This window comes from Rhinopithecus roxellana, chromosome 3 (genome assembly GCF_007565055.1).
Source record: "Rhinopithecus roxellana isolate Shanxi Qingling chromosome 3, ASM756505v1, whole genome shotgun sequence".
Lineage (NCBI taxonomy): Eukaryota > Metazoa > Chordata > Mammalia > Primates > Cercopithecidae > Rhinopithecus > Rhinopithecus roxellana.
In genome coordinates, this window is record NC_044551.1 from 40,684,099 (window position 1) to 40,698,576 (window position 14,478).

The 14,478-nt window shown below is 42.1% G+C and overlaps 1 protein-coding gene across 2 annotated transcripts in view; it reads left to right on the forward strand.

Moving 5' to 3' along the window:
- Positions 1-6,887: 6,887 nt before the first annotated feature.
- DCTN4 (dynactin subunit 4) overlaps positions 6,888-14,478 on the forward strand; it is a 45,973-nt gene continuing 38,382 nt past the window's right edge. Inside the window, exons 1-3 of one of the 2 annotated variants that reach the window (XM_010373664.2) lie at positions 6,888-7,133; positions 9,553-9,623; positions 12,457-12,635. In XM_010373664.2, coding sequence (XP_010371966.1) covers positions 6,999-7,133; positions 9,553-9,623; positions 12,457-12,635 — 385 coding nt within the window. In that variant the 5' untranslated portion in view covers positions 6,888-6,998. Of the gene's footprint in view, positions 7,134-7,435; positions 7,880-9,552; positions 9,624-12,456; positions 12,636-14,478 lie in introns of those variants that run through there. The other variant, XM_030926868.1, reaches the window with a different exon arrangement.

Below are 14,478 nucleotides of genomic sequence, written 5' to 3' on the forward strand. Positions count from 1 at the left end.
ACCCTGACCACACAACTCAAAGTTGCAATCCTCCTCTCTCCCTCCAGTTCTTGTTCTGCCTTCTAAAAGAAGGAACTGCTTAAAGGTGAAAAAGAAAGAAAAATTTTTTTTTTAGTTGCCAGCTTCCGTATAGCAGCAAGTTCCAGATGATTTAAAATAGTATTCGTCCACTCAACAAATACTAACCGAGGGCTTGCTTTGTGCCAGGCACTGAGTTAGGCAGGAATTCAGTCTTCAGTTTTACTTTGCTCAATTCAGTGAGCAATACGCTGGTGCTCTCCTAGAAGCAAGCCTTGGGGTTGGGTGGTGAATTGTGCAAGAGGGAGGGTGAGAAACATTCTTTGCTTGGCCAAATTTTAGTCAGGCTTCTGAATCTTCTGTAGGCCCATCTGTGCACTTCCTCATAAAAAGTGGTTTTAGTGGGCCAGGCATGGTGGCTTATGCCTATAATCCCAGCACTTTGCGGGGGCCAAGGTGGGCGGATCACGAGGTCAGGAGATCGAGACCATCTTGGCTAACACGGTAAAACTCCATCTCCACTAAAAATAAAAAAAGTTAGCCGGCTGTGGTGGCGGGCACCTGTAGTCCCAGCTACTCAGGAGGCTGAGGCAGGAGAATGGCGTGAACCCAGGAGGTGGAGCTTGTAGTGAGCTGAGATTGTGCCACTGCACTCCAGCCTGGGCAACAGAGCGAGACTCCGTCTCAAAAAAAAAAAAAAAAATGGTTTTAGTGAAGAACTCTGCTAAGTCAGTTTACTGAGAACCCCCCTATGACTAGGTTCCTCATCCTCTACCATCCCCCAGGTGCTGTCTGATTACCCTGGCCTGTCCTCAGCAAGAATCCCATTAGGTGAGTTTAGCCAGAATCCCCCTTACTCCTGATGTTTGCTCTTAGCAATTTTCCTTCCAGTGACCCCCACCCTGCTCCTTGGCTATACATTCCCAGTGGGCAGTGCTGTATTGGGAGTTGAGCCCAATCTCTCGCCCCCTACTGCCAGACCCCATTGCAGTGGTCCCTATATCTATCACAATGGTCCTGAATAAAGTCTTTCTTCCTGTGCTTTAACAACTATCTTTGAATAATTTTTTCTTTACCAAGCACCAGCCAAGTGTAGTAAAAGCAGGAAACTTGGAACCAAGCCCTGAGTTCAAACCCTAGCTTCATCTCCTTCGATCTTAAAATAAGGGGAGTGGATTAATCTCTAAGGTCACCTCTGGCTTTACTGTTTCATGATTTCACCCTCATTTCACCGAGAACTCTAGCCCCTTGTTCAGTGTGAGTGCTCAGAGGTGAGTCAGGACAAACATGCGGAAGAGATGAGTGGAATAGAGAGGCATGTGTTAGAGATATTCAGGTGGTAAAATCAAAGGAAGGAGCCACCAAGGAAGCTCTCAGGGTTTTGGCTGGGGCAGCTAAGTGTGGGTAAGGGTATAGCTACTGTAGGAGTGCCAGGTATATGGGGAAAAATGAGCCCTATAAAAAAAAAAATCGTAGACCGAACTTGGCCAAGCACAATGGCTCACACCTGTAATCCCAACACTCTGGGATGCCAAAGTTGCGGAGGATCTCTTGAGCCCAGGAGTTAGAGGCCAGCCTGGGCAACATAGCAAGACTTCCACCTCTACAAAACATTTAAAAATAAGCTAAGCATGGTGGCATGTGCCTGTAGTCCTAGCTACTCAGGAGGCTAAGGTGGAGGATCACTTGAGCCCAGAAGGTCCAGGTTGCAGTAAGCTCTTATAGCCACTGCACTCCAGCCTGGGCAACAGAGCAAGACTCTGTCTCTTAAAAAAACAAAACAAAAAAAGACTGAACAACTTTGCACTTGAAAAAACAAAAGACAAAAACAATGTACAGTTCAGTTCAATTAAAAAGCAAAAACAATTCAAAAGATTTCCCAGAATAAAGGCAGGCCAGCAGCCTTTTGCCATGTTTACACTTGGGAAATTAGCTTTAGCCCTGCCGCCACCACCACATTTCCTGGGCAGGGCCCCCACAGGCGCTAGCATGGATATTTACGAAACAAGGACTTCTTTTTTCTTCCCCCTCTGTTCACTTACTATGACTTTTAGATTAGCCTGCAGATTGATTCAACACAGGAAACCCTGTAATTAATACAGTTTTAAAGTAGGAAACCAAAAGTGGGGAAGGCAGCCAGGGCAGGTGGCCAGCATTGGTGAGAGCAGTTCCCCGGGATTCCTAAGCTATAGAAAACCTTGAGTCTTCGAGGTCAGAGCCCAGATTCGGTCCCCTTCACAAGACCTCATTTGACCAAAGTCTGACTAACTCCCAGTTTTTTCCATTATTATTGTGGATTTACTCTGAAGGACTCTTTGTAAAAATGAAAACCACTTTCAGTTTTTTATACTTGGTATATTAAGGGAGCATTTCTTCCATGTGCTTAGTACTTCAAAGCTTACAAAATGCTTTCACAGCCTGGATGATTTTTTATTTTCACCAAGGCAGGGATTATTATTCTTGTTCTATCTATCTTGAAACAAGACTCTGAGGTGTTAAATGGCTTTTAAAAGATCACATAGCTAGAAAGTGCCAAAACTATCCACTGGAAATTTGATAATATTCCAGGTAGACAAAACAGTGGGAAATCGATATCTCATACATTTACAGTGACAGTGTAAATTGGCCTAGCATTTCACAAGGGCTCATTGCCAGTATTTACTAAATGCAGTTATCCTTTGACCTGCCAGTTCAACTTTAGGGTCTCTGTATTAGCCTGAGCTCCCCCTAGAAAGCAGAGCTCAAAATGAGAGCCTGCAGGCAGGAAGCCAGCATTGAGAAGTGAATGAGCGTGAGTCCAGGGCTGGGAAGAGTAAAAAAGCAACACAAGGCTACATTATCAAGCTGGTCACCATTGTGCATAACTAGGACTCGATCCTGCGAGAACCCTTTAAGGAACCATGGAGAGTGGGCCTGAAAAAAGGAAGACGGAGACATTTATTCACAGGCTCACACCCTACACTGGTGAAAGGTTACTCCATAGACTGTTAACTCTTCTACACTTCCATGTTTGACAGAGGAATCCTAAGAATGTATTCATGTATTAATTATATAGTTATTAGTAAAAAGATTAGGGGAGAGCCTGGGCCTGGAAACTGGAGTTGGCACTGGAACACGGATCTCCAAAGTCAAGTCTAATTTTCAGAGTCTGGCAGATAGGGTTCTGTGGAACTGGAGTTATAAAGAATAGAATCCAGTTCCCTTGAAGGTACAGAGAGAGGCATAGCAAGAGATAGGTAGGGTGTTTCACTTTTCTGCCACAAGCAACTCCATATTCCACAGCACACTGGGCAGAGAACAACTGATATCCTGCCAGGCAGCGTTATCAATAGTCAAAAGGCATCAGAGATAAGGCCCACCATGCCCAGTCCCAAGGCCAAAGACAGAAAATTTGTGGGGAAAAGAAAGAAAGATCAGACTGTTACTGTGTCTATATAGAAAGAAGTAGATGTAAGAGACTCCATTTTGTTCTGTATTTGAGATGCTGTTAATCTGTGACCCTACCCCCAACCTTGTCCTTGCAAGAGACATGTGCTATGGTGACTCAAGGTTTAAAGGATTTTGGGCTGTGCAGGGTGTGCTTTGTTAAACAAGTGCCTGAAGGCAGCTTGCTGGTTAAAAGTCATCACCATTCTCTTAATCTCAAGTACCCAGGAACTTGAGGTCGCAGGGACCTCTGCCTAGGAAAGCTAGGTATTGTCCAAGGTTTCTCCCCATGTGATAGTCTGAAATATGGCCTCATGGGATGGGAAAGACCTGATCATCCCCTAGCCTGACACCCGTGAAGGGTCTGTGCTGAGGAGGGCCAGTACAAAAGGAAAGAAGGCCTCTTGGCCGTTGTTGGCAGTTGAGATAGAGAAAAGCATCTGTCTCCTGCCGGTCCCTGGGCAATGGAACATCTCGGTGTAAAACCTGATTGTATGTTCTGTTTACTGAGAAAGGAGAAAACCGCCTTAGGGCGAAAGGTGGGACTTGCTAGCACAATGCTGCTCTTTATGCACTAATAAGGTTTATGAAGATGTTTGCATATGCACATCAAGGCACAACACTTTTCCTTAAACTTATTTATGTCACAGAGATCTTTATTCATATGTCTTACTGCTGACCTTCTCCCTACGATGATCCTATTATCCTGCCACTTCCCTTTTTTATAAGATGGTAAAGATAATTATCAATAAATACTAAGGGAACTCAGAGACCAGGTGCCGGCATGGGTCCTCTGTATGGTGAGCGCTGGTCCCCTGGGCCCACTTTTTCTTTCTCTATACTTTGTCTCTGTGTCTCATTTCTTTTCTCAAGTCTCTCGTTCCACCTAACGAAAAATGCCCACAGGTGTGGAGGGGCAGGCCACCCCTTGAAAATTAAGTGATTATCAAAAAAGCAGTACTTTTCCAATTTAGTGAGCATGAGATTCACCTGGGAGCTTGTTAGAAATTTAGATTCCTGGACCCCACCCTGTTATGCCCAGACCGTTTATTCCCTGAAGAAGACCACCAGAGTCCAGAGTCAAAGCCAAGCGGCAAGGATCTTTAATGCAAGTTCGAACTTGGTCCCTCCGTTCCACAGCATTCAAGAGGGCCCCGGACAATGCGTGCGCTTGCTTTTTATAGCTCGAGGTAAACAGAACTTGTCAGGTTACAGAGGAACAAGGCATTTCTCTAGGCTACAGCATTACAATTGGTTTACATTTTAAGTTATGCTTTTAGCAGCCTTCTTATTGGTTCCTGCGCTTTTACAAACGGTTGTAACCTTATCAGAGCTTCTCCAGGTGTTGCTTTTCTTCTAAAGTTGTGATATATGGAGGAATGTGTTTGTGTCGGGCCCAGGAAGTGGAGGCATATGGGGGGATGTGATGTGCTCAAGGCTGTGATGTGTTGAGAAATGTGTTCTTTCAACCCCAGAAATTCCAATTTGGGTCTTGGGTCTTGGGATTTGAATCTACATTTATAAATCCCTCAAGTAATTCTCATGTAGGTGATCCAGGACCACACTTGAGAAACACTGCCCTGGGACCTAGACTCTGAGCCTTCGAGGACGGAAAGTATCTCATTTATCGCTAGTTCCCTCCCCAGTACCGGCCATGTAGCAGGGACAAGATAATTGGCCACTGAATTATTCAAAATCAGTGCTCTAAAAAGTGTCTGTTTTATGTGGATTCAGCTCAAGTCTGCAGCCTTTCTGTACCTGCAGCCTCTGGGACTTCATTTTAACAGCATAGTCCAGAAAAGGGAATTTAAACTCAGTAGAGACTAGTTTATAAACCAGAAAGCCAACGAATTCATTAACCTAAAGAAGTAACTGCAAATCAGTTGGCTAGTAATATATTTTCTCCTAGGAGCAGAAGCTACCTATGAAACCAAATTAGTGCCAGGCTATTGCTTGGTGAACAGGTAATGACTTTTAGGCTTAATTGGTAAAGCGTGACATAAATTGTGAGATTAGCACTGCATAAGTCAAAAAGGTCTATATAAATGTAAAGTATTATTAACATCACTATATTAGAAAATATGCTGGAGAGAGTATACATAGGGGTTATGCCTGGAAACACTAGAATCAGATAGAAAAGGGTTCTACCTCTGTGAAACCTTATAGATGAGTCACTGCACTTCCCTGTGCCTCAGTTTCCTGCTCTGTAAAATAGAAATAATGATAGCCACATGCCTTTTGGAGTTGTAAGAATTAGACAATGTATGTAAAGTTTTGACACAGTGTGCTGCATTTACTAAGTGCTCAATAAATGTTTGCTAATAGTATTCATTTCCCTTTCTTATAAATCACCAACTCTAATGTCCGACAGGTAAATAATACAACACTACTACAATTATAAAAACGCAGACCTGGTAGCAGGCAACAGAGGCTCCAGTTTCTGCTGGGCAATTCTAGGTGGTCATTTTACATACTGTGGAGTCCCAATGAGAGAAAGGGAGTCAGGCTAGTAGGACCAAAGGAAAGCAAAAGGAGCAGATGCGCTCTAAGTCTGCCTTTCTTCATGGTGCAGGACACATAGCCCTCCTGTGCAAATAACTCACAATCTTCCTGCACTCAGCTATCACGAGACACATGCAAGTTAGCTCCCTGTAACCTTGGAGTTATCAGTACTGCACAGCACTCTGCAGCCCAAGAACCGTCCGATAAAATCTAAAGCAAGTCTTTGTTTCCTTGAAGTCAGCTCCTCTGGCTGGTCGGCCCACTGCAACTTTTCAATGTATTTTCATACCTTTTCTAATACATCTGCATTTCTTTTAGGTTGAATGTATCAACCTAAAACTGTTGATACATTCTTTTCCCACTCATGTAATACCAGTCTCACATAGTCGCTGCTCACCCAAGACGCAGACCTGAGCCTTAGTTTACACATGAGAAAAACGTAGACGCCTTACCAACATTGTTCATTCATTGATTTCATTCCCTCCTTTCATACTTACTGAAGGTCCACAATACACACTTAGACCTAATGCTAACTCTGTACTCAAAACCTGTGTGGAGGAACTCACGGCCTAAGTTTCAAGCGAGATAATGTATGTGAAAGTTCCCAAAGGCCATTGGCAAGACTCAGAAGGCAGTGTTGGTGTGACTCTTGTCTTTCAGTCCCCACGGAGCCCTGTCCCTTTCAAACGTTCCATTTGTCTCCTGGATGCTCACCTGTTAAGTGGGGCAGGGGAGGCCGTAGTAAATAAGACAAAAGAGCTGCCTTCCATTCTGGAAGAAAAGAATAAAAGGAGCTCACTGAGCCCAGACTCAATGACAGTAAGAGCAGTGGACGCTCACATAACCGCTGGGGAACAGGCCCAGGGTTGGGGACAAAACTGGGATCCCAGCTGCGCACGCGCCATCTGGTTTTCGACGGGCGCAGAGCCGGACGAGGTGGGAAGCCTAACGTCAAAGTCTACGTAGGAAGACGTAGGGAAGGCAGCTAGGAAGACGCTGGCTCTCGGGTCACGTGATGCGGCGGTAGGGTCGTCGACTCCTCCCACCCCAAGATGGCGTCGTTGCTGCAGTCGGACCGGGTTCTCTATCTAGTCCAGGGAGAAAAGAAGGTTCGGGCCCCGCTCTCGCAGCTCTACTTCTGCCGCTACTGTAGCGAACTGCGATCGTTGGAATGTGTATCCCACGAGGTAAGGGAGTCGCCCCATAGCGAGTGTGTGGGGGGTGGGGGGCGCGGCGTTCAACCTAGTCACTGCCACCGGCGGGCTGGAGCTATTTTCCTTCCTTACTGATTGGTTATGTCTTCCGTCACTCGCCTTTGCCTGCAATTTGATTTGCTTGTAATCTGTCAGTTGGAAAGGAGGCGCAGCCTCGGGTGGAGCTGAGAGGATCTGCTGGTTCTAGAGCGGCCTCTGATTGGACAAACTTGACTTAGGGACCGTGTCTGTCTCCGATGGGGCTTTGTAATTGGGTGGACTACGGAGAAAGGTCTGGGGGTGATTAGTTCAGTTCACTTGAGGGGCGAAAAACTGCCTTTCCAGCTTTTAGTGCGAGGATGGAGAAAGGCGCAGGCGTTCTCATTCATGGTTCTCCCATCGTGGAAGTTCTGCTCCTCTTTTGTCCGGAAACTGGGCCCTCGTCAGACTGCCTTGCCCTGTTCCTGACTCAGGCCAAGGCCTGCAGCCGGGGAGAGGTTGGGGCGGCGTTGAGTTACGTGAAAAGCCCTCAGGATAGAGTATGTCATGTAAGAAGCTGAAAGTGTATTCGTGGATCTAGAGAACGATCTGTCCTTCCCTGGCATGAGCGGGCGTCCGAAGTTGGATTTTTCAAAAAGAAGGCGACCCCGGCCAGTAAAAAGTCACCAAATAACAAAACCCCAAAACTTCTGCAGCGCTTGGCACATCTTGTTTATTCAGTAGGCTTAAGGGATTAAAAGGCGAGTAAGACATAAAATGTGCTGTTTAATAAGTCATAGTCTAGTGAAGAAAAAGCTGATAGCAATAATAGTTGCTGTTTGTTTGATACTTGCTATATGTCATGTGATTTATGTAATCTTCTGTCCAAACCGATGAAGTGGATACCTTTAAAAAAAATTTTTTTTTACAGGTAGAGAAACAGATACAGAGTGTTTGCTGTAAGTCACACAGCCAGTAATTTGGGGGTGAGAGGGAGGGCCTGGATTTGAATCTAAACAGCCTAACTCCAGAGTGTTTTTTACTGAAGATCCTGGGACTGTTAAAATAAGTGCACATGAAAACACATACTGTAAGCTATTTTATGTGTTATTAATAACTTATTTTATTGAAGATACTTTTCATAATAGAAATAGTCAAGAAAAGCAATAAAATAATACAAGAAAAATCGTATATATTAAAAATATGGCATTGATTTTTCTTCTCATCTCCATTAGCACTTTCCTTGTGTGTATCTCCTTGATGATTCCCTATTCCATCTCCACCTCCAGAATTTATTGGATCATATTCTCCTGTAGTGAACAGAGTGCTCAGTCTCCATGATCTGTCTCTAAGGGTCTTTTCAATTAGGACATCCAGTCTGTGACAGCATCTTTTACAGCCTGATGTGTACCTGTGATGTGGAGGCCATTAGAGTTGAGGGAAAGATGAAGCTCTGAGGACTGGGGCAGGCCGTGACGTTCTAATAGAGAATCTGGGTCTGGAGCTGCACATGAACAGACAAGCAGAATTTGGAAAGGGGGCAAAAAGGAATGATTTGTATTTTGCTTTTTTTGATGAGTCAGTGCAGGTACTAGCAATACTGTATTTTGTGTTCCTGGAGATTATTTGAGCAACAACTTTATTAATCTTTTCAAATTGGCCTGTTTATAGCAAATGATGAAAAAAGTCAGTTTCTGTCATAGTATTTATGTTCCAGTGATTGTCTTTTCATTTGCAGGTGACTAGAGTTCTGTAATTGTCAAATAGGACCTTCATTAAAGAAAATAATTATTCAGACTTTGAAAAAATGAACTTAATTTTTAGACTCCCAGTTTTTTTAAGTACAATAAGACTGTCCCATTAATTTGTTTAAAAATCTCTAATTGGTTGGCTATAGCTGACTATGTAAATATTTATGCTTTCCTTCAGTCAACCTGTATTACTTCAATAATGAGAAATCTTTAAAAAAATTTCCTTCAACAATTAAAGTATGGTCAAGTTTTTGTAGTCATATAAAGCTAGCCTAGACAGGAGAATATTTTATCACAACTTTACAAATTGAATTGTTTTATTAAACTCTTCATTAGATTATCATAGAATTCTATGGAGTTCAATTGGAAACTATAGATTGTTAACTAAATAACTTTTAACACATAAAATCTTGATGACGGAATAGGAAAGATCAGAAAAATAGAAGGGTTTTTTAAATCCAGAAGGAAAAAAAAACACACACAAAAAACAAAAAAAACAGGTGACTGAAGAATAAACCCTAAGCTGAAAACCTTCTGCTACAGTATAACATATTTTATACCTACATATAACATATACCTTCTGCTACAGTATAACATATTTTAAAATTCACTATTTGACAAGACATATACACAAGTTAAACTGAGTTCTCCTCTTTTTTTTTTTTTTTCTTGTTTCCTCCTAGGTGGACTCCCATTATTGTCCCAGTTGTTTAGAAAATATGCCGTCGGCTGAAGCCAAACTAAAAAAGAATAGGTAAGACCTGGATTGATTTTTTTTCCCCCTGTTTTCCTTGACTGTTCTCTAAAATAGCTGGTTAAAAAAACACATGGGCCAGGCATGGTGGCTCATACCTGTAAACCCAGCACTTTGGGAGGCTGAGGCAGGGATCACGAGAGTAGATCGATACCATCCTGACTAACATGGTGAAACCCCATCTCTACTAAAAATACAAAAAATTAGCTGGGTGTGGTGGCACGCACCTGTAGTCCCAGCTGCTTGGGAGGCTGAGGCAGGAGAATTGCTTGAACCTGGGAGGCAGACGTTGCAGTGAGCCAAGATCACACCGCTGCAGCTCGAGCCTGGGCAACGTAGCAAGTCTTTGTCTCAAAAAAACGACACATGAAATTAACTTTTTTAACCAGCTCTTTTTCATTTTTAAGCATCACCATTGGCAAAGATTAAATGCCTTTTGATTTTTGAAATAGATTTTCTACTTTAGAACAGTTGTATACTTCAGAATTATGGTGAAGGTAGTACGGAGAGTTCCCATTTACCTCACATCCAGTCTCCCCTATTGTTAACATTTTACATTCGTGTGGTATATTTGTTACAATTAATGAACCAATAAACTACATTTTATTCAGATTTCCTTAGTTTTTCCCTAGTCTCCTTTTTTTTCCAGGATTCTTTTCAGGATATCACATTATATGTAGTAGTCATGTCTCCCTAGGCTCCTCTTGGGTGTGATAGTTTCTTAAAATTTCCTTGGTTTTGATGACCTCAAAAGTATTGAGGACTACTCGTGAGGCATTTTATAGAGTGTCATTCCATTAGGATTTGCATGATGTTTTTTTCTCATCAGACTAGGGGAATGTATTTTGGGGAAGAGAGCCACAGAGATAAAGTGCCATCTTCCATTACATCGTGTCAAGGGTAAATACTTACGACTTGTCACTGTTGGTGTTAACCTTGATTATCTGGCTTGAGCTAGTGTTTGTCAGGTTTCTGCACTGTAAAGTTACTGCTCTTCCTTCTTTTTTGTACTGTCCTCTTTGGAAAGCAAATCACTGTCACAGCCCCATACTTAAAGACTAGGGAATTATGCTCCCCTGTCCTTAAGGACTATCTGCATAAAATATTGGGATTTGTAATTCTTTTGCATGGAAGATCTGTGTCTTTTCCTCCCCGTTTATTTATTTTTTAAATCACTTATAGGACAGTGGGATCAGGAATATTTATTTTACACTTTGGGGTGTAATCCAGTACTACTTTATTTATTTATTTATTTTGTTGAAATTATTTCAGCTTTGGCCATTGGGAGCTCTTTCAGTTGACTCCTAGATCCCTTTGACATACCCCCATCATTAGGGGCAGGAGAGAGTTCTCTGTTCATTACTTTGATCATTTTCTTACCAGTACTACAAGATACTCCAGACTCATTTTGTGTGTATGTTTTGTGTGTGTGTGTGTGTGTGTGTGTGTGTATTTTTTTTTTTTTTTTTTTTTTTTGAGACTGGGTCTCACTGTGGCGCCTAGGCTGAAGTGCAGTGGTGCAGTCTTGGCTCACTGCAGCCTCAACCTCCGAGGCTCAAGCATTGCTTGTACCTCAGCCTCCTGAGTAGCTGAGACTACAGGCACATGCTACCACACCTGGATAATTTTTGTATTTTTTGGAGAGACAGGCTTTTGCCATGTTGCCCAGGCTGGTCTCCAACTCCTGGGCTCAAGCACTTCACCTGTCTTGGTTTCCCAAAGTGCTAGGATTACAAGTGTGAGCTGCTGTGCCTGACCTCATTTTGTATATTTTCTGTCTCAGTCTTAACAGTTGTTTCTCCAAGGAGCCTTGGTTCACTTTATTGGAGAATAGTCTTAGGAACCAAGGTATGGCTACTAGGCGTGCTCATTGCTACAGAATGGTGTTTAGTTTTTAGCTTGAAGTGAAAGTCCTTTTGCTATTAGTCGCACCCCCTATACCTTGATGGATATGAACCACTATTATTTGTCTTTCCTGCCCTGAGAAGTAACCCCTGATAACCAGATACTGTTTTGTGTGCTTTCCACAAATTAATTTTTATCATTTAATCCTAACGCTTTCTTGTAAGGTGAGTACTATTACTATCTTCTTTTAATAGTATCCAGATGGCAGACTATAACAGATAATGCAAGTTATATTATAAACAGAACTGCAAGGCAAGTACAGGACTACAGGTGAAATCTTGATAATCTGTGGTGGTAGGAGAGTTAAAAGCAAGAAGACATAGGGACCTCCTAAAGGAGAAATGTTGGCTGAGCACTAGGAAGAGTAGCATTTAAGGAAAGAACAGAAAGCCCTGAAAATGTGCTGCTTCTGAACCATTCCAGTTTGACAGCATTGTTTGCTTTTTGTTTCAGCTCTCTGGCACAGTAGTCAGTTATTATTTTCCAAATCCAGTTTCACAGCTTCTTGTATTGTTGACTCTAAATTTTCTATGGCACAATTGGTCTGTCATCTCTAAAGGTATAAGCTGTGACATTTCTCCTTTCCTCAGAAATTTTTGTGATCAATATAAGCATAAAAAGAGTCTGGAATCGTAAACTCCATCTGTTAACAATGATTCTCTCTGTGGAGTAGGATTGGGTTGGGCTCCAATTCTTATTTTGGCGATAACTGCGTATTTTTTAAAAGTGATGAACATATGGTACTTTTGAACTATTAAAACAAAGTTGGTAAGAGACCTGCAGAGTGTTATTGTTTTTTCTTGAGAGGTACTTGTCCTTATATTGGTTCTCTCTTGAATTCCTAACACCTGGAACAATGTCTGGCACATAGTAGGTGCTTAATAAATATTGGTTAAATCAATGAATGGTTGTGTTTGTCATGTCACAGATGTGCCAATTGCTTTGACTGTCCTGGCTGCATGCACACCCTCTCTACCCGGGCCACAAGCATCTCCACACAGCTTCCAGATGACCCAGCCAAGACCACCATGAAGAAAGCCTATTACCTGGCATGCGGATTTTGTCGCTGGACGTCTAGAGATGTGGGCATGGCAGACAAATCTGTAGGTGAGTGAGGTGGACTTCAATATGAAATTTTGTGCAATTGACAGTGCTAGAATTGCCTGTAGATTATTATTTCTGTAACCTGTTGGGGCGATAGGAGCTAAATTCGGAGTATTTTGTCATTAACTCTTCTGTGTTCCCATATTTTCACATTTATAGACCTTGGTGTTTTCTCTGAGACTGGATAATATTTAGTTTTCTTGGACTTGATAAAATAGCTTTTATAAATCTGGTACTTTTTTTTTTTTTTGAGACGGAGTCTCGCTCTGTCGCCCAGGCTAGAGTGCAGTGGCCGGATCTCAGCTCACTGCAAGCTCCGCCTCCCGGGTTTACGCCATTCTCCTGCCTCAGCCTCCCGAGTAGCTGGGACTACAGGCGCCCGCCACCTCGCCTGGCTAGTTTTTTGTATTTTTAGTAGAGACAGGGTTGCACCGTGTTAGCCAGGATGGTCTCGATCTCCTGACCTCGTGATCCGCCCGTCTCAGCCTCCCAAAGTGCTGGGATTACAGGCTTGAGCCACCGCGCCCGGCCAAATCTGGTACTTTCTTGGAATCAAAATATTAATGCTCTTCATGAAAAATAAACATGCACATTAAGACATCGTGGATAAAACTAAAAGATAAAAATGACAAACTAAGAAAAATAGTTGGGTCTTATATAACAGGCTAAGGAAGAATACTCAAAAATGAGGAACTCTTGTAAGTCAATAAGAAAAAGACTTAGTAGGAAAACAGGCAAAGGCTATGAACAGCAGTTCTCATAGTAGAAATAAAAATGGTCAATGAATATGCAAAAATATATATTCCACTTCCCTAGTAATCATGTAAATGCAAATTAAAACTTCTGTCTATTTGGTACAACATGTTTAATCTGGTTGTATCAAGTGTTGGCTAGAACATGGGAGAATAGTTCTTTCATACACTACGGTAGTCTATCTTGGAGACCAATTTTAAAACACTTATTAAAATTTTAAATTGCTTATATCTTTCTGCCCAGTAATTCCATGTCAAGTGTCTGTCCTGGAGCATTCAAATATGTGCTCAAAAAATTTTATATATATGTATATATAATGTTTATCAGTGAAAGAGAAAAATTGTGTATGTTTGGATTTAAGACCACCTAAGGCATTATATACCTCCATCATTTGAGTGTTTGAGTGTTTTAGAACAGAGATTGCACTTAATTTTATCAGGAAACTTTATTTTTACAAATTCTGTATTTTGTGGTTAACATCAGAGAGTGGAAACATTTTCTGAACAGTCAGTTCAAAATCTTGAGTTGCTTTTGATTTAAGTGATCCAAAGTTTAAAAAAAATTAATAAAATCTTGAGTTACTATTTATGCTTTGTATAAGTAGTAGCATCACTAACTCTCTATTTTTTTCTGAAAGTTTCATTGTTTAATTTTCTTTTTTTTTTTTTTTTTCTTTTTTGAGACGGAGTCTCGCTCTGTCGCCCAGGCTGGAGTACAGTGACCGGATCTCAGCTCACTGCAAACTCCGCCTCCCGGGTTTATGCCATTCTCCTGCCTCAGCCTCCCAAGTAGCTGGGACTACAGGTGCCCGCCACCTCGCCCGGCTAGTTTTTTGTATTTTTTAGTAGAGACGGGGTTTCACCGTGTTAGCCAGGATGGTCTCGATCTCCTGACCTCGTAATCCGCCCGTCTCAGCCTCCCAAAGTGCTGGGATTACAGGCTTGAGCCACCACGCCCGGCCTCATTGTTTAATTTTCTAAAAACATTTTAAACTTGTAAAAATTCTCATTTTGGGATTTTCATAAAAAGTATAGCTTGACTAATGAATGGGGAAGCTCATAACAAACTCATTATATGTCATTTGACATAACTA